The sequence below is a fragment of the Haliotis rubra genome, unplaced genomic scaffold (assembly GCF_003918875.1).
Source record: "Haliotis rubra isolate DU_JTF1 unplaced genomic scaffold, ASM391887v1 Scf76, whole genome shotgun sequence".
Classification (NCBI taxonomy): domain Eukaryota; kingdom Metazoa; phylum Mollusca; class Gastropoda; order Lepetellida; family Haliotidae; genus Haliotis; species Haliotis rubra.
In genome coordinates, this window is record NW_025767479.1 from 566,884 (window position 1) to 586,380 (window position 19,497).

General features: G+C 41.4%; 2 protein-coding genes across 2 annotated transcripts in view; one reads left to right on the forward strand and one right to left on the reverse strand.

Annotated features, from left to right (window-relative positions):
• Positions 1–3,664: 3,664 nt before the first annotated feature.
• Positions 3,665–6,408, reverse strand: LOC124260377 (Bardet-Biedl syndrome 10 protein homolog). Its single transcript, XM_046694688.1, has one exon. The coding sequence runs from the start codon at positions 6,011–6,013 to the stop codon at positions 4,148–4,150; it is 1,866 nt and encodes a 621-aa protein (XP_046550644.1). The 5' UTR covers positions 6,014–6,408; the 3' UTR covers positions 3,665–4,147.
• A 61-nt stretch (positions 6,409–6,469) lies between these two features.
• Positions 6,470–19,497, forward strand: part of LOC124260354 (tonsoku-like protein) — a 43,150-nt gene continuing 30,122 nt past the window's right edge. The window contains 9 exon segments of the mRNA XM_046694644.1: positions 6,470–6,610; positions 6,985–7,080; positions 7,671–8,060; positions 8,803–8,875; positions 9,741–9,912; positions 10,239–10,353; positions 11,425–11,567; positions 18,562–18,714; positions 18,853–18,978. Coding sequence (XP_046550600.1) covers positions 6,580–6,610; positions 6,985–7,080; positions 7,671–8,060; positions 8,803–8,875; positions 9,741–9,912; positions 10,239–10,353; positions 11,425–11,567; positions 18,562–18,714; positions 18,853–18,978 — 1,299 coding nt within the window. The 5' untranslated portion in view covers positions 6,470–6,579.

Consider the following 19,497-nt stretch of genomic DNA (forward strand, 5'->3'; position numbering starts at 1 on the left):
CATGTGGCGACTTGTGGATCCGGTGGTCACAGTGTGTCATCGTACCGCGACAGCACATATGTCTCTGTTCACAACGTCAGACACTGGACTCGATTATTTACATCGTGTAGGTATTTAGATGGAACATCTCTGAGTCGCACGCCATATGTTATTAGGTGTTGAAGTGGCACTGAACACACACAAGTCACAACACACACACCTGTGAAGCTATGCGCGTCATGTTTTTATTAAGTACTGCTTTAGAGCCGTGGAACAGTTACTTAGAGCACAGGCAAATGCTGTAGTCCAATGGATGGTCGCTGGTCATGCGGAGTACAGTTATACTGACAGACTGAGTTTGGTTTTACGCCGCTTTTAGCAATATTCCAGCAACATCGCGGCGGGGGGACACCAGAAATGAGCTTCACACATTGTACCCATGTGGGGATTCGAACCCGGGTCTTCGGCGTGACGAGCCAACGCTTTAACCACTAGGCTACCCCACCGCCCCGAGTACAGTTATAAACGCTGCGAGAACACAGTTCGTCCATATACCGATAACGGTCTGGCAAATAGGAATGTATCCAATCATATATTCGGGATTCAGTTTAAAACACTGTTTAGTCAGTTTGCATTGTATAAGTGCCATTCTGATCGTTTGGGCGTCATTCAGCTTTCTTTATAAAATGTACGAATTAACGATCCTTAAATACGATGTTAAATAACAACATGTAAATAGTTTTATTTCTCTATTGTACACCCTAGTTGTTACAGCGTAGGCATCTTAATGCTTCGGTCAATGCAGTGTCCCGTACTGGCTTCTGATAGCCTATATTATATGGTCTCTGCCTATATTTAGGATTGTCTCCATCTCCATGGCGACTGCCTCCACGGTTACAACAAGCTCTAATTGGGGTCATGTAATTAAGACATCTGCTAATGATACGATGGTGCCTGCATTCCTCACCGATGCACACAAACAACAGTCGCAACAACAGAGAACTCAGATAGTCCCTGTTCAGAGAGATAGTTCAGTCCATGAACCGCAGTATTTTCCCTACTGCCTAGCCCTCCCTGAAGCCCTAAATGAAGCAAGTCTAGATCTCCCATCTCACATGGGCTCCGTTTCAGTTTAAATGTGATTATTTGTTGTTATTGTCAATATCATTTATATTCCGAGACTAAGCGTTCGTCTACAACAGACAGTGGAACATTACGTATTTACCGATTTTAAATAGCAAAGAGGAACTCAAACCAAGACAAAGGTTAATTGGCAGAAATGACCCCTTCAAATATCATGCACTTTCTGCCTACATCCACTGAAGCGGCATTTGCTCGTTACAGTATTGTCATGTTAACACACGGAGTTAGTGTTTCGTGTTACCATAGAAACTCCTCTATTCACCTTAGCATTATAGTATAGATTAGCAGAGAAGTCAGTGCTCTCGCTCACGGTAGATAGGTCGAATTTAAGAAGAAACGGAATATTTCCTACACAGATCACTCTTTCCAATCGGTTGTATACCTGACTACAAATACCTGTCTGTTATGGAAATGGATTATCGGTCAATGTTCGAGAGATACAACACTAGGTATATATAAACGCAGTAAACAAGCTGCATATACGTACAGCAGGCTGTAGTCCTATACGTACAGCACACGGTTTAATGAATCTCGAAAGGCAGTGGTCACCTCAGAAAGGTCACCGACCGTGTATATGTAATCTCACAGCCACCTAAGGCCAGGTTGTGACACGCAAGTCCGACAGACCCACGTCACAGCGGTCAGACTTTCACCGGGCGGGTATCGACACAAAGCCGGTTAACACTAACAGATCCGTCCTGACAACAAGCCACAAGAAAATCTGTGACATAAGTTTGAACGTGTCAATTAATGCCTCTAAATCTTATAACAATGAGTCAATTTTGCTGGACCAGTCAGGTGTTAAAAGCGTCTTATAACTGGCTAGATAAGACTGGTGTGTTCAGCAATATAAGTGACTTTAGACACTTTTTGTAATGTACTGGGGGCTCCATAAATTGTAGGGAATCGAACCCATGTCTTTGCGATGAAGTTAGGCTTCACCTTAACCACATGCTGACTGACACCCCTATACATAAGGGTGGAAAACACATTTCTCACCTTGTGCTATCAGATTAAAGTGTTAAACATGTCCGTGGTGACAATCCCTACTGCACAGTGGAGTGTTGTGGTCGAGCCTGGACCAAACACACCAGTGGACGATAGTGTGAGAGCGGCTCATGTCCATACTGTGCCCACCGATCTCCATGAGTTAATTGGTTAGATAGCCCCGGATTTTAAAGGAGCTACATTATTTCTTATTGTGTCAAAATAGTGCGTGAGTGTTAGTGTCAGCAATATTCTAGTTATATGAAGGTGGCATGAAATTGATTTGATTGATTGAAATGAATAATGTTATTACACAAACCCACCGAATCTGACTTGCCGATATTAATTCTCTAATTACAGCCAGCATCCCCGAGGTTGTTGGGGTCATATTCTAACCCGAATCTCTCCGTGGTTCATCACGCCATTACAGCGAACATAGAGAGGGAAACTAATAAAGGAACAAATGAAAGCACAAGTGTTCCTGTTTTCTTTTCCAGTTTTGTATTGCACTGTGGGTGACCATCTGAAAATAAAGGAACACTGCAATGGAGTGATGTTCCCTTCTTTGTTTCCCTCAGTATATACATGGCGAAAACATCTAAGTGTCGAAAGTGATTCAAACAGGTCTTAGACGTCTCTCACTTGTGAGAGTTCTTTCACGTTGGATAGTTGCAAGTCATAGGCGGATCCAGGGGGTAGGGTGGAGGGGTGGGTGGGGGTGCAGGGGCACACACCCCTTTGTGCTGAAAGTTTGTTAAATGACTTGGAACTCGGGTGCAAAATGAAGTGTGCACCCTCCTTTTCTCAATAGTGTGCAACCCCACACCCCCTTCTCAAAAGCTGTATCCGCCCCTGATGGTCCACATGTCGGTCAACCCCAACAACAAGCAACCTCTCCTGCATCTAATCCAACTTCGGCAGCAACGGTGGACATATAATTACAACACACTACAGTGTCGTTTTATCGTTGGAAATCCTAAAAGTCATGTTATTCATACGAAGTCGGTTTCCTATGGCTATACAAGGAAACCTCTCAGGACAGTTATCAAACTTGTAAGGAAAAATCGTTACAGGGAAGAGATTTCCATCCAGGGAAAGAATTACCCGGAACAAAGACAGTACCACCCTTTCCCAAGATCTTCGTTATCTTTTGTGTTAACTTCATTACTCAAGTGATCACAAAGGGACCTTGGCTGAAGTCCTCATTGACCAGACACCAACAGTGATCTCCCTTTGACAAGACCCCACTGAGCAAAATGTTCAGCACATGCGTGTGTGTTCTATGGCCGCACTATGGAAAAGATGTCCTTGTTTGTATAGAAAGAATGATACCATTAAATTCATATATGGTGTGTCTTAATGTAGATGTAAATCCAGTGAACAGTGCTGTTATCAGAAGGTCGACAAGCAACAATGCATCACTGTATGGGGTTTAGGGAGACCGTAATTCTATATACATCAGGGAGCATCAATTACAGAAGTAGTGTGTGTTTTCAATGTACCTTTGTAATTTAATATGCATAATAGTACAAATAAACCCATTCAAAAAAGAATGTGAAAATGTCACGGAAAATGCATCCATTTAATTTTTTCTCGTTTATCTCATCATACAAAATATTAACAAGCAGAACTTGATAATCTGGAAAGTTAGATGTCTAAAGTAAACAACAATTTGGAGTGAGTGAGTGAGCATGACTTTCAGCATTATTCCTGCCATATATGATAGGTGGGGCTTTCAAGGAGTATTGCATCCATGTGAGGAGTGGAACCAACTTTTTAAAGACACCTTAAATGCCCAAAGCCCCAACAAGAGTGAATTTGTTCCACCCAACACACCGCTTTGGAGAATGTTAAAGTTACAGTACACTTAATGCGAAAAGAGAGTCCAAATGGTGCATGTTTTAGACATTTATCTGTTAAATGAAACCGTGAGCACCAGAACAGTGCTAACAAACCAATGATTTAAACTGTTATGTCATTATACACTTGCTGTCAGCAGCCATAGATGAGTCTGTATCCTACCAGCATTCTGTCAAGTCTACAAATCATCATCAGAAAACATCTCAACTGCTTCTAGTTTCTGGACGCTGACAACAGCATCGATCCTCAGCAGCTGCTGGAGAAGCTGCACCACAGAGGTCAAGGTCAACACTTTGGAGGCAAGAGGTTCCAGTATTCCAACATCTACAGGCTTACAGATCCTCCCCTTCCTGTCCAGACCAGCAACCCCTCCCTCTTCTATTGTTGCCCATAACTGCTGAAGCTTCTCCAGGTAGTCCCTGCCTTTGGTACCATGATCCGGGGATAACTGTTTGTGAAGGTGTCGCGGAACAGACAGCAGGCAATCATGAAGGACTTGACATCCATGGCCTATCTTGACATCTGTGAAATTATTTGACAGCTTCTTCAACATGCCTGCTGTCCTGAGCTCAAAGAACCCACCTCCTCCAATAACACAGAACTCTCCACTGTCTGAAGATGTGGTGAGATCTTCAGGCTTTTCTTGATAACAATTCTCGCCAAGGGAATCATCTGTATTGCAAGTCACTTGGAAAGCAAAGCACATTTGAACTGACTTGTATGACTTATACACAGCAGTCCTGAACTGATCCACAAGTCCATCGGTTGGTGCTGCTATGACAATTGTTCTTGGTGATATGAAAGTCTTTGTCTTTGCAAACTGTAGATGAGCAACACGTTGGGTTCCTAACACAATCCTGTCACAACTAGACAGCTGACCAGTCTGCATGCTGTCAACTGAACCAGATATGCTGGTGGCAGCCTGCACTCCTGTGATCCTTTCAATGAAGTGAATGTCCTCCTGTTCCACACAGCTGATGACACTAATGCCCAAATCCCTACATAGAGATCTTGCAAACTGGGGAACAGTTTCTGAACAGAGTATTAAAGACACATCCTTCTGTTTGAGATCAGTCAAGTATTTGCTTGCCCTGGTTACTCTGTAAGAAAGAGCGGTGTATGCTGCCTCCTTGTCCTTCAGAAAAACAACTTCATCTGGGTTTTCATTAGAACTTCCTTCCACAGAGCAAGACAACATCAGAAACTTGATATCTTCATTCTCACCAAGCCGAGGGTGTTTCACTAAAAAATCTTGCCTGAGCAGAAATCCTGGCAGAAATGATGATGTTTCACACAGTTGTTTGGGAAGTTTGAAATGGAGGAAGTCAAAGTTGTCAATCATAAATGTCACCTGTCTTTTTAGAACACCTATAGAAATGTCTGTGAATATTCCAGATTCACTTGCCCCTAAAGAACTCAAAACTAACTCTAAGAGAACATGTCTTGTATGTTTTGTCAAATGGCTTGCCAAGCATGTGTTTATGACTGATCTTAATTTGATCAGTGGCAAATTACCTTCGACATGCTTAACAGTAGAATTCTGGGATAATTCTCTCCAAATTTGGGGTAAAACATCACGTTCAATTCTAATGAGATGCTGTGCAGTTGTGTAACAGAACTGATCAACTGACGTCCCAATGTGATCTGTAGATAGGGAGCAGTTAAGTGTTTTGTCCAAGTCTGTTACTGCTTGTGATAGATATAGCGAGAATGTCTTTGTGCCATCACGAGTCATGAGGTGGTGTTTCTGTATGGCTTTCACCACCACTGTAGCAACAGGGTGACACAGATGGAGACTGTGAAGTATGCACATCCCATCTGATGTAACTAGGACCATGCCGGTTGATGTGCATAGAAGGGTCTGCTGACAATCTGGTCCATATGACTTGCACACAATCGATGAGATAGTCCTTACGATATCTCTTTTAATTTTGAAGTGCAAGTTACTTTTTGACATCTTTGCTTTTACTGTGTAAGTGTTACTAATGGTCTGTAAGAGATCAGAAATAATCAGTAAGACTGTTACAGATATGCAAGTGCACATAGAACCATATCACTAAATACTGCAGATCCATTTATGATGCAGTCTCATATAAACGAATCAGTAAATGAGCTATACTATATGGACTTGAAACATGCTTCTGTCATACGTCAACTTCAATTTTTGTTCAGTAAAAAGGTGACAGATATTCAAAGATAATCCCCTTCTAAGCTGTCATCGGCGTCGTTTATAGAGGTATTGTGTTCATTGTGTAGCAGTAGAACGTTTAGTTCAGACACAGCCAAATACTTTTGTGAAATTACAAAGCGCACAGCAAAGCGTTTCTGTCCAAAGCCTTTTCTGAAACATCTTGTCATTGATAAAAGAGGAAGAACATGCTTATCGAGCTAAAAAATGACTGTGGTAACTGTTGCCGTAAACATTCTTGATGGGACGCCTGTCAGTGCAAGGGAGGTAACTCTAAAACAAATGCGCATGAGCACAGAAAATCGCCGGGAAAATTAAAATGGCGGAAAGTTTATTTTGAAGTTGGAGACAGTGCCAGCTATCGCCCATCAGGCAATGCCGAGACTTGTTTTATTAATTTGGCAGGCAAATTTTGGAAGAAGATGGATCCTGAAGATGAAAGAGAACTAGAGAGTTAGTAAACAGTTGGCTGTCATACCATCGTTTTGCTGTCTAAATATATCGTATACCCTCCAGTTTTCGCGCACATACGACTGAATCAGTGAATGTCCTTCGACAAGGATATTCGTTGAGATTTAGTGTTGATTGGAGTATTGTTCTTCGATGGACATTACCTTTTATTGCCCCAATTGTATGCGACATCCTAATCAATACCAACCTACTTAACCCTTTTGTTAGATAATGTTTGTATCGGGCAGAATCGTCGTCTTAGCAGGGAAAGATGAAGCCGAGAGACGCGATGCGGCAAGACATGACATGCAGATGAGTAGATAATTCTATTTGCCATGATAACAGATAAACTAGATCGTTGTGCTTTTTGGTTTCAGAATTAAAAAGAGAGAAAAGGAAAGCAGAGAAGAAAGACAATTTGAGAGAAGTTTCACAGATACATAATTGTATTGGGGAACTACTGTCAAAATATGGTTTGTATGATGAAATGCAAATTATTAAAGAAGGATCATTTGAAAGAACATGTAAACGAATTGAAAGTGGGTAAAGAGTCTGGATACCTGATCCCAGACCAAAAGGTCACTATTTCTTTCAAATGGTGTCCTGTGACTATATTTCTGAAACCAGTTTCATTCCATTGTTGTTCAGAGTAATGGGTTACTTGATCAATAAATACTGAAATCTTTTTTACCAGACAGTCGAGTTAATGATATAATGAGCAATGACTTTGCTCTCGGTTGACACACAATAAACAAGTTACTGAGCCTGACCATCTTGTCCATCAAGTTTCTCTGCTAATGGTCCTATGAACAACTAACTAATGGTACTTTAATGATCAGAATCCCATCAGCCAAAACATTTTAAGAATACTGAACTTCGCTCAAATTGGGCTTTACATATACAACTGCACACCGCTACACTTGAAATTCAGTGACTTAAACGGGGTATACATTGTTAAAGTTAGTTATTAAGGGGAAAAGGATCTTGCAAATAGTTTTGATAAAACAGACCATGTATAGTGCTGAATGAAACCATTGCTATGCCTTGTTTCCTTATTTTCCAGAAAGGTTTGAGGAAGCTATCAAGGAGCATGAAGCTGAGAGGGCAATCAGTGAAGCTCTGCAAGATATCATTGGCGAGGCCGTTGCATGTCGCAAGATTGGAGAGTGTTATTGTGCTCTTGAAAAGTATCCAAAGGCACTCAAACTTCAAGAGCGTCATCTCTCCCTGGCCAAGTCATGTGACAGTGCGATAGAGGAGCAACGAGCATGGGCCACCATTGGCCGGACTTACCTCTTTCAGTCCGAGACATCTAAGGGGGGCCGTGCAGTTGATGCATCCAAAAATGCTGAAAGTGCATTTCAGAAGTCACTGGAAGTTTGTGAGAGGTTGAAGAATTCTGTAAAGAATGAAGAATTGATGGAAATGAAGGCCAGACTCTACCTCAACCTTGGTGATTAAACAAAGCCATCTTCTAATTTTACTGATTCAAACATAGTAATGTAAAATATTTATTGAGAAAAAACTGCAAGGCAATGCTCTACATGTCCTCCCTGCTTTTGAGGGTCTTTATCATTTGTTTGTATTACCAAATGAGTGTATCTAATTTGAAGAATGGTGAAGCACTGTTAGTGTTTCCCCCAGTATCCAAAAGGGGCAGGGTGACAGAATTTCAAAAGGGGCACCCCCATTCCGAAAAGGACAAGCAAAGACAGATTTCCAAGTATTTAATTTTTTAAAGTTGTTCATGCATAGTGATTCTTGAAAGTTCAAAGAGCACAGTTATTTCATTTAACTTCAACATGAAATAGAAACTAAAACCTGACAAGTGTTAATATCAATTATTGTATTAAAAAGAAGGGCAAGGCACCAAATATAAAGGGCAGGGCTCCAAGTCAAAAGGGCAGGGTCCTGCACAAAGCTACAAATGACTATGGGAAACACTAACTGTATTACCAACAATCAGTTGAAGCAATAGAACACATAATAATCATGATACAATTATGAATTCTGTAAGTCAGAAACTAGGCTGAAAGAGGAAAAGACTATCCCTTTGTATCATTGTGGTGGTGACTTTTAAAAAAAACAGTGTTGGGAGAGGAACGTTTTGTTGTTGTTGTTTGAAAAACTTTGAAAAAGTGTGTGATATGCTGGTTTGTGTCAAAGAAAAACCTTATTTGAAGGTTGTTTTGCAGGCCTGGTTTATGATGGTCGGGATGATGTTAGACAGAGTGCTGAGTATATGAAGAAAGCCATCACAATTGCTCAGTAAGTGTAATGATCATACTCTTTGTAGAATCAGTCTGGGGATTGTGGGAGTCTGTTTTACTGATTGTCACGTTTATTTTCGATGCATCAACTTAAAAATTACATAATTTGATATGTCAACATAAGTATTAAAATCAAAACTAGCTATTCTGTATGTGTATAGGTAACAATATTCCTGTCCAGATTGCATTTTAACAACTTAATGCTTAATATGAACTAAGCCAATTCATTAATGTTTCAAATTGAATTTCTGCCATTTTATTGTCCAAGTTATTAGACTTTACCAAGTTAGTATTGATATTCATAAGTTTGCATCATCCAAAATTGACATTAAACATTTTCAACATTGAAATGTATGATGACATCACTAGTGAAATTTTACATCTTACATTGTCACCATTATCGATTATGAGAAAAATCTCTTAGCTTATTTTGTTTTGTAGATAAGTGTGAATTCAATTTTAACAGTATTCAGTTTCTGGACATGCTGAAAACCAGTAATACCAATAATTCATAAGTATAAAACGTCTTTAGTCATTAATTGGGACGGTGGGGTAGCCCAGTGGTTAAAGCGTTGGCTTGTCATGCCGAAGACCCGGTTTAAATCCCCACATGGGTACAATGTGTGAAGCCCATATCTGGTGTCCCCCGCCGTGATGTTGCTGGAATATTGCTAAAAGTGGCGTAAAACGAAACTCAGTCAGTTAGTCATTAATTACAAGCTTTCACCATGTCTCTGAAAACAAGTACTATTATAAAGTATAAGACTGTTCTATTTCTCTGTTTATGTGAATTAACAGTTTATAAACAGTTTGTAAACTGTTCATTTCAATCGTTTCCACTGTGGTATGGATTGTTTCTCCAGGAAGTACCGTCTCCAGAGAGATGTGTATCGCTGTCAGTTCTCCCTGGCTGGGATGTACCAGCGGAGTGAGAACTGGAGCCAGGCACTGAGGTCCCTGGAGGAGGCACAGCAATGTGCCATCAAGTTAAAAGACAAACTGCTAGAAAGTGAAGTACTCGTCAATAAGGCACAGGTAGAGCCTCCTAACACTTCATGTCATCTTTAATGTACTCAGTTCTTAAATTTTGAGTAATCAGGAAATTTACATTCAAATTGGGAAGTTCTACTATGATTCCCAGCACACTTAGAACCAAATATCAGCTTTTCATCAGGCCTAGATAAATCCCTGCATAACCTTAAAAAGGCCCCTTTGAGCAGTATCCCTGATACTGGAATAGGGACTGAAGGGTCTTTGTAAACTGTAGTTTGATGTCTCTTCTCCTCTTTGCTTCCATTTTAGAAGGTTGTCTGCAATTGATACAGAAATATACAGATAATATAATGTAAACTGTTTTGCAGGTATTGATAAGAATTGGAGATTTTTCCATGGCCAAGCACTGCCTGAAGAAAGCTTACAAGCTGGGATCTGCAACAGCAACAGAAGAGAGAAGGATTCTACAACTGTTTAAATCTGGTAATTGTTAGTTCTTAAATCTTGGTAAAATGATAATGCCCTCACATAAGAGCTTTTTCACAACCTGTTCCTCATCTCTAGCAAAAGTAAATACAGCGGAAGCTATCAAAACCGGCAGCTGTCCAATCCGGCAAGTTGTTAACACCTGCATGATATCTCAGTCCCCTCTGTAACTAGTACATTTAACATTTAAAAGCTCTGCAATCCGGCAGCTGTCATTTCCGGATCTTGGCATGAAATGAGCCGACCGAATATGTGTTTAAACAGTAGTCAGATCAGCACTGTCTAATGTGGAGTGTGCCGATGGGTTGGCTGGATGTGTATTGTCACCAATCAATCCTGCATTGTAATATGGGATAATGAGCATGTGTCAGCCATCTATTGTAACTACATGGTTGCCGACAAAAATAATTTAATCTTGTCACTCATCAGGGATGTTAAAAGGGGTGGCTTTTGAACACCAACAGCCACTCATTGTGCCAAAATGTGCACTGAAATGAAGCACATGTAGTGAGACATGCTTCCTGTCCCACATTGTGAACTTAGAAAGTGTTGCAGAGAAATTCGCTCTGGAATCATCAATTGAGAAGAAACAAACCAAAATGTCTGATTTTTTCAAATGAGTTGATTTATCATGTTTATGTTATTATGTGAATAAATATGTGAATATGAGTTCAGTTCTAGTTGTAGGTAAACGTGTCAGCTCTACAATCCGTCACTCTGTCTAAACCGGATTATTGCTTCAGTGCCGGTTTAGACAGATTCCAATGTAAATATTGATAACCAAATTTTACTTTGAAGACTACAAGCCATGCCGATTCTGATATCAGACAATCAGTAAATGGTAGTCTATTACTAGTGGGCATGGCTTAGATTCTTTTCATTTTATGGAAACAAAAGCAAAATGTTAGCTTGGATTACCAATCAAATGCAATCTATTTATATCAATATATACTGGAATGTTTCATTAGTAGTGAAAAAACCCCCACTGAAGTTGTTCCTAGGGTCCTTCTGACAAGAGTAACATCCTGACCATGGATGTATGATGAAGCACCTTCCTCTGTTGTGCAGCCAGCAAGATGGAGGAGTGTACTGATGAACTGAAGAAAGAGGATGCCAGTCTACAGCAACATTTCAAGCTGTATGAGATGTTGGGTGATGCTGCTGCTGATGCTGCCAACTTCAAACAGGCCATTGATTTCTACCTGCAAATGGTCAGCAAACCTTTAGGGATACACTGCTTCTTTTGAACTGATGAAACATGCATGTTGTCTAACCAGTCTACATGATAAAGTCTCCCATTAGAGCAGTGTTTTCCTGCTTATACCGACCACAGTTAACGATAGAATGCTCATAATGCTTAAGTAACTCAAGATAATGTTTTAGTGATGAATCTCTTGTGTGCCATCAGTACTCGCCTATTTTGTGTTTGTCATTTGTTGTTGAATTTGAATATTTGATGATTCTATTTCCTGCAAAGTGGAACAACTTTATGGACAAGAGTTGAAATTAACGGATACTAATACGCTAAATTTGTTTAAAATTTCATAATAGCGTTTTTTAATAAAAGCTAACCTTTTTAGTGTCCTGTGTTTTTGTTGATTAAATCGGACAAATTGTGAAAATGGTTGTATAAAAACATTGCCATACTCAGTTTGGAGTTACTTCCCTTTATTTATTGACGACAATTAATGAAGTATTCTGAATATGAAATCTATGGAACTTATAGCCACACACCTGCTTAGTATAACATTAGGATTTTCCGATTCAATGATGGCGGACCTTAGCAACCGCGTGCATTTGTCACATTTGGCATTTATGATCGAACATTATTGCAAATAATATGATAACAGACTACTTAAAACAGAAGTGTGAAAGGGAAATTAGTGAGGATAAGGAATATTTTTTTTATCCTGACTCATGATCTTTTGCTTATCTCCCTTTCCCTTGCGAATGGTAGTGGAACACTTGAATCCCTTGAAGTTCTCGAAGCAGACGTAAAAATACACTCACCCACGAGTTACCTCCCTTTTGCCCTTTCCCGCGCAAACAGTCATGTGACCAGCCTTACTTGTCACTCTCTCCCTTTTCGCCCAAGTGGATGGTTGGGCGAGCACTGGAGTCCCATATACGGCATTATATCCTTTATATTTAGATCCTATTCTTCAAAATTATGCTGTGTATGGATTTGGCAATAACTACTTTGTATTATATGTAAAAAAATTGTAAAAATTATTTGTATTTGTGTCATAATTTCATCGTTATGTAACTTTGTTTACATTTCATGAAATCTTGCAGTGTTTGCAGGCACAGGTTGTCCGTGGCTGATCCTCACCCCCAATGCCCTCGTGCATAAAACCATGTTCTTCCAGCTTGAGCTGTACTTATTCTGTTGATTTACAAATCTACAATTTAATCAATATTTGTCTTATATCTATAGACGTACCATGGATCGGGTGAGGAAGTCATCTCAAGTCACGGCTGATAAAACAGGAGATCAGCCTGCAAACCGAATGTTGCTTGCTACTGCTGAAATTCATAATACTGGTGCTATGTTGAGTACGTTGCAGGGGCAGTCTGCTGGTACGGGGGCTAAGAAGAGATCGGCTAAGAAGAGTTGACTCCGACTCAAGCTAAAAAAAAGACGTCATCCTCTTCTACATCGCAGAAGAAAGCATCTGTTACCAGATCGGAGGGTAAATCTACGCGGGCTAGTAAGTCAACGCATCAGAAATCCTTCAACGAAGAGATATTACCTCCACATGAAGTAGACGTTTTTGATGACCCCCCATTACTTCTACCCGAATTGCCAACGTGATCAGCGACTCAATCGATGTCTACAACTACTAGATCATCTCCTGCAACGGTCACAGCAGGACAGCTTTTTTGACGAACTACCACCTACCTCTCAACGCAGTGAAGTCGAGGCAAACAACTCATCGAACGCTTCTTCTACACCGCAGCAGCTTCAACCAACGCAGAACCTTGACCCGGGTGAATGTATGAGACAATTCACCAACCAGATGATGACCATGATGGAACGCAGGTTCGAGGAAGAAGCGAAGGCTCGGTGAAGCCTCTCATCTACCGACACCGTGGCGCAGACATACAGACCTGCGCGAACCTACTCCTCAGAGAACTACAGCTCAAGACTACGTTGGCGAACGTACACCTTTACGAAGGTCTCCACAGTGGGACGATTCTGTCATCTTGGAGGAGGATAGAAGACATGAGATGCCTACTCATCATTCTACATCTGCGAACCCTCAACGTTCGAGAACATCGAAGGATCCATCTCCTACACCTAGCCGCTGTAGATGAAGATCTCAAAGACGTTCGTGAAGTCACTCATCACGAGACAGACGTTCGCGAAGAGAAGGCTCACATCACAGACGTTTGCGAAGGGATACATCTAGAGACAGACGTTCGCGAAGAGAAAGCTCACATCACAGAGGCTTTGCGAAAGGATACATCTAGCGACAGACGTTCGCGAAGAGAAAGCTCACATCACAGAGGTTCGCGAAGAGATGAATCTACAGACAGAGGTTCGCGAAGAGCGGACTCTCAAGATAGACGTTCGCGTAGGGAGGAATCTGCAGACAGGTTCGCTAAAGGATGATGAAGGTTCGACAAGGGATACAGGTTTGCAGATGGATGATCTGCAGAGGCCTAGCTCTAATAATCAGGAGACACTGGATGAGCAAGCGGACTTCGTCTTCCCAGACGCAGAGGTTACAGCTTGGATTGCCAACGGGTTGAACGTGGAGTCTCCTTCTAAGGATAAAGATGAAGTCTACACTTATATGATGCGTAATGACGATTTTGATTCCGTCACTATCCCTCCAATTGAACCTATATCCAGGGTACCCTCCAACCTTCGCACAGCTTTCGCAAAAGCATCCAAGTACCAGAGTCAGCATCTGCCATCATTTAATGTGAACAGATTCCCTCTACATCATATGGATCCATTTACAAAAGCGCCTGAATGGGATGATAACATAAAGTTAGTCAACGACTCACGGAACAAGGTGTATAAAGTAGAAGATAAACAGTTATCTCAACTTGATACTGCTATAAGGAGATCCTTCTTCAGGTTGGCCAGGTCCAGAGCTATCAATGAAGCATTGTTCAATAAGTTCCAGAACTCAAGTTCGGAAGAGTACAGAATGATATATTCAGCGCTCATAACTCAGAAGAAGGACCAATACTTTTTATCGGACCATCTGGCATCTATATCTGGAGGTCTCACTTTACTACGCAGACAAGGGCTACTTGCATCCTGTTCATGGAGTGACAGATTCACCCAACCGCTACTGAGAGCTCCATGGGAGTCTCTTTTGGAGGACAATAGAGGATGTAGCTAAGGCAGCTACACACGACTCTAGAGAAGTTATGATGATAAAATCCATAGATACTCTGGCCAACGTTATCCGTCATACTTCGCAAAAGTATAACAGTAAGTCCAAATATTCCGGCATACAGAAGGCAAAGGAGAAGAAGTACTCCAGCTTCAGAGGCGGCAAAGGATCTTTTTTTCGCCCAGCCAGAAATTACAGAGGAAACTCAGGGAGTGGCCGCACTCCTAGAGGATCCAGAGGAACTAGACGTTGATATCAGGGTTCGAACGACTGGAGTCTTCCACCCCCAGCCGTTCCTGTAAAACCATCGACAGTGGGTGGACGTCTACAAAGGTACTGGAAAAATTGGGGAATACTAGAGGACGACTACGTCTCCCAAGTACTGCAAGAAGGATACAGAGTACAACTCAAGGCAACACCTCCGCTAACCCTCAGACTACAAGAAGCCATCAACTCACTACTTATGAAGGAGGCGGTAGAGATAATAGATCAGCATCATCTCACTCCAGGCTTCTACTCCCCAATTCTTCTAGTACCCAAGAAGAACTCCAAGGAGAAGTTCAGACTGATTTACAACATGCACAAATTCAACAAAGACTATCTACTGAAACCAGACAGGTTCAGAATGATCCACCTACCTCAACTGAGACTACTCGTCCGTCCAGCAGATTACATGGCCAGCATAGACCAGCAGGATGCGTATCTACACATCCCCATACATCCGGAATCAAGAAAGAGGGCAGCACTTCCAATGGAACGTCCTACCGTTTGGAATATCGGCTCCATGGCTATTTACACGAGTAACCAAGCCTATAGTCGCATATCTACATCATCGAGGTCTACACAATGCCTTCTACTTGGACGACGGAATTCAGGTTCACCAAGATGCCAGTCAACTCTGACTACAGCTGAACTTCACGATCAAGTTGCTCACTCAACTAGGATGGCTGGTGAACCTTATGAAGTCAGAGTTGGAACCAAAACAAGATCTTCAATTTCTGGGGATAAGGTTTATCACAACACAGAATCGTATTGTCGTCCCAGAAGATCGTTGGGTCAAGATACAAGCCATGATTCCACTCGCAGTCATCTCTCCGTTAACACTACGATCATGGAAAGTTCTACTCGGTCCACTAACCTTGGCACAGGACTTGACTCGCACAGGAAGGTTACAAATAAGACCACTGCAACGGTTCCTGACAAAACATCTAGACAGCGTCGACCCAATCTTGCTGCCAGACAACCTCAAGAGGTATCTACTGTGGTGGACACACAGGTCAAACGTTTATGGAATGGATGCTCCATCCGGGCAACAGATGCACTGAGCATATCTTTGGAAGGACTAAACACTTAACCGTTTTCACCCCCTGATATTACTACCAAAGGTTCTGCTGAAGATCAAACAGACACAGGCGCTACAACTGACTTTGGTCGCGCCATAGTGGCCAGCGAGAGTATGGTTCCTAGACCTAATAGAAGATCTTTGAAGTCCAACAATCAAGTTACCAGACTGGCCGAACCTACTCATACATCCGCACACCAAGCAAGTCCACGGAAACCCGACACTGTTCCAGCTACACATGTGGACCGTTTCAAAACTTGTTTGAAGAAAAGAGGATACTCCGCCAGGGCAGCCAAGGCAGTAACGCTAGCGTTACGCAGATCTACTCGTAACATGTATGATGACAAGTGGCTGAAGTTTGAGACTTATGCAAGGCGGAAAGGCTTCATTGCAATGAAAGCTACTCATCCTCAAGTGGCGGAATACCTGTGTCATCTGAGACAGACTAGACATCTGAAAGGTTCGACATTATCTACATACCTCGCTGCCATCAGTACAGTCATTACCATGAAAACAGGCATCAAGTTGACGAAAGTACCAGAATTACTTGCTCTGCTGAGATCTTTTAAACTGGAGGACCAGCAAAAGAAGTTCAGAGCTGAGGCCTGGGATCTGAATGTAATTCTCACGCCATCTACGAAAGTGATGCCTACGAACCTCTAGACCAGACTACCTTCGAAAGTTGCTGACACAGAAGACTCTGTTCCTGCTTGCGCTTAGCCACGGCAGCTTCGAATATCAGAGATACATGCGCTGGACTTTGGTCAAACAAGATTCGACACGGGGCAACATGCTGCAGTTCATCTAGGACTTAGATGGGACTTCATTGCCAGGAACCAACTACCTGGTCAGCCAGATAGACAGTTCCACGTACCAGCGCTATCTAAAATCCTCGGACCAGAAGATATAGAAGACCTATCCATGTGTCCGGTCAGAGCCCTGAAGATATATTTTCAAAAGACTAAGACAAGGTGACAAAAATTCAAGCGCCTGTTCATCCCATTATCCACAGAGACAAACCAGAAGTCTCAAGAACGACGATATCGTTCTGGATGAGAGCCGTCATATTGAGAGCCTATAAAGCAGCAGGACTAGAACCTCCTAGAGCTTCCAACCCACACGAAGTCAGAGCACTGGCGTCAACACTGGCTCTGCACGGAAATTGCTCTATACAAGCAATTATGGCGGGCTGCTTTTGGAAGTCGGACACAGTGTTTGCCAACCACTACCTCCGAGACATAGCCACTGAAGACGTCTCAGGCATTCACCAATTTGGGCCTCTCGTTGTAGCACAGCAACTAACGGTTCCTCAAAGGCGCTGAGTTGGAAAATCTCACCCTTTATCACGTTGACTTGTTGATAACTTTACTAAGGAAAAGTATTAGTTTGAAAGTCCATGCGCACAGTCTAAGACAGGCTAGCAAGAGTGATTAAAGATCCTGTATGGGTAAAGATCTTACCTGTATGTGAAGGGGTCGCAACTCATTTATGATAAAGATCTTATCATAATCTATGGGTTGTTATAAGATATCTAGTAATAAGAAGGTACTAGTTTATCTGAAGCCACATGAATCAACATGATTCAACTTGTCTGAGACTGAAGTAAGACAAGAGAGTGGTCCCCCCGAGTTATAACGGAAGTTGGTAGAATAGGATAAAGGAAATGCCGTTTCGCAGTTCCCATGGGGGGGGTATACAGGACGTATCTAAGGACAGCTGATGAATCCAGGAAGTGGCCTGACCCACCACCAATCCGCAGGATTCTATAAGCAAAAGATCATGAGTCAGGATAAGAAAATATATGTAATTTTTCAAGGAAAATTGATATTTTTATACTTATCCTGACTCATGAGGTCAAGCCCTCCCAACCTCCCCGCTGGAAACACTTAGGATTTCACAGCAGATTCAAGTGCATGGGCAGAAAAACAGGAGAGAGTGACAAGTAAGGCTGGTCACATGACTGTTTGCGCGCGAGGAAAGGGCAAAAGGGAGGTAACTCGTGGGTGAGTGTATTTTTACGTCTGCTTCGGGAACTTCAAGCGATTCAAGTATTCTACTACCATTCGCAAGGGAAAGGGAGATAAGCAAAAGATCATGAGTCAGGATAAGTATAAAAATATCAATTTTACTTGAAAAATTACATTAGTTTTATGTTTTTGCTTATTGAAAATTAATTTAACTTGTAGTTTAAAAAGACATAAGTAGTCTTTTGCTTGTACTTTAAAAAGTTAAGTTCTAACCCTGATAGACATCACTTTATGAGCACCACTCAAACAAGGCAGATAACTATTATAACCCGATAAGATACCTGCATTTCACAAATTACAATTATAAAATGTATTAAAGTAAGAGAAGCATGATTAAAGTTAGCATTGTAGATTGATATCTGATGTTTTGGAGCCATTAACGTCCCTGCACTGCATTATGTTTGTTCGGTGATGCCAATATATATTCAATCTTGTGGCTCCACTATCCCACTTCTAAAACCTTTTTTTTTCTTGTCTTCAGTGGGCTTGTGGAGAACAGTTACAGATTAGTAAGAAGGAGAAGATTCCAATCTATGTGTCACTGGCACAAACCTTTGCTGATAACAAACAGTTTGCTAAAGCCGTAGAGTATTACAAGAAGGAGCTGGCTTGTCGAACTGATGACCCAGAGCAGGTAGGTGGAGGCCTCGCGTGTCTGATGTTGTAGCATAGGTATACTTTCACCTGTAGTGAAATATGCTGTTGTTGAACTCTATTACTATTAGTTTACACATGAGGTAGATGTTTGCTAACCTTGTGCTTATGTGTCCAGGTTTGTCGTACTTGGCTGAATATTGCAGAGGCGGAAGAGCTCGGAGGGTCCAGCTATGAAAAAATCAGCCAGTGTTACCTCTCGGCTTTTGAGTTTGCAAGGAAAGCTAAAAATAGGAAATTACAGGTTTGTAAAGATATATGGACATTTTTATGTACAATACTTGTATATATCCAAGGCTCCAGATAATTGTTCAACATCAGGACTTTGTACTCCTTACTTTTTCAATATAGGAGTACCAGAAGAGTACATTTAGAGTACTGAATGGAATTTCATGGAGTATCAGTAATTTTGTGTTTCTTTTCATATCTGCACCACAACATTGCTGGTCTTGTGTAAACAGGTCAATAAACAATAAAACAATACTTTTTCAGATAAATACGTCTGTAAATGATTCTAATACCGTACACCATTGCCGTGGTGCGTATCTGCTACGTTTTCTAAAATACTTCCTACCGTATCGTGCATATTTTTTATCCGTACATACGCTGATACAGCCCTTATCTGGAGCCCTGTATATCACTTGACACTGGAACATTATGCGTCAGCATACATATGAAGACATTCAAAAGATTGTTTCTTTAAGGTGGTACCTGATTTGTTTGTGATCTTAACCTTTTACTATCTTACTACAACAGTTTCCTT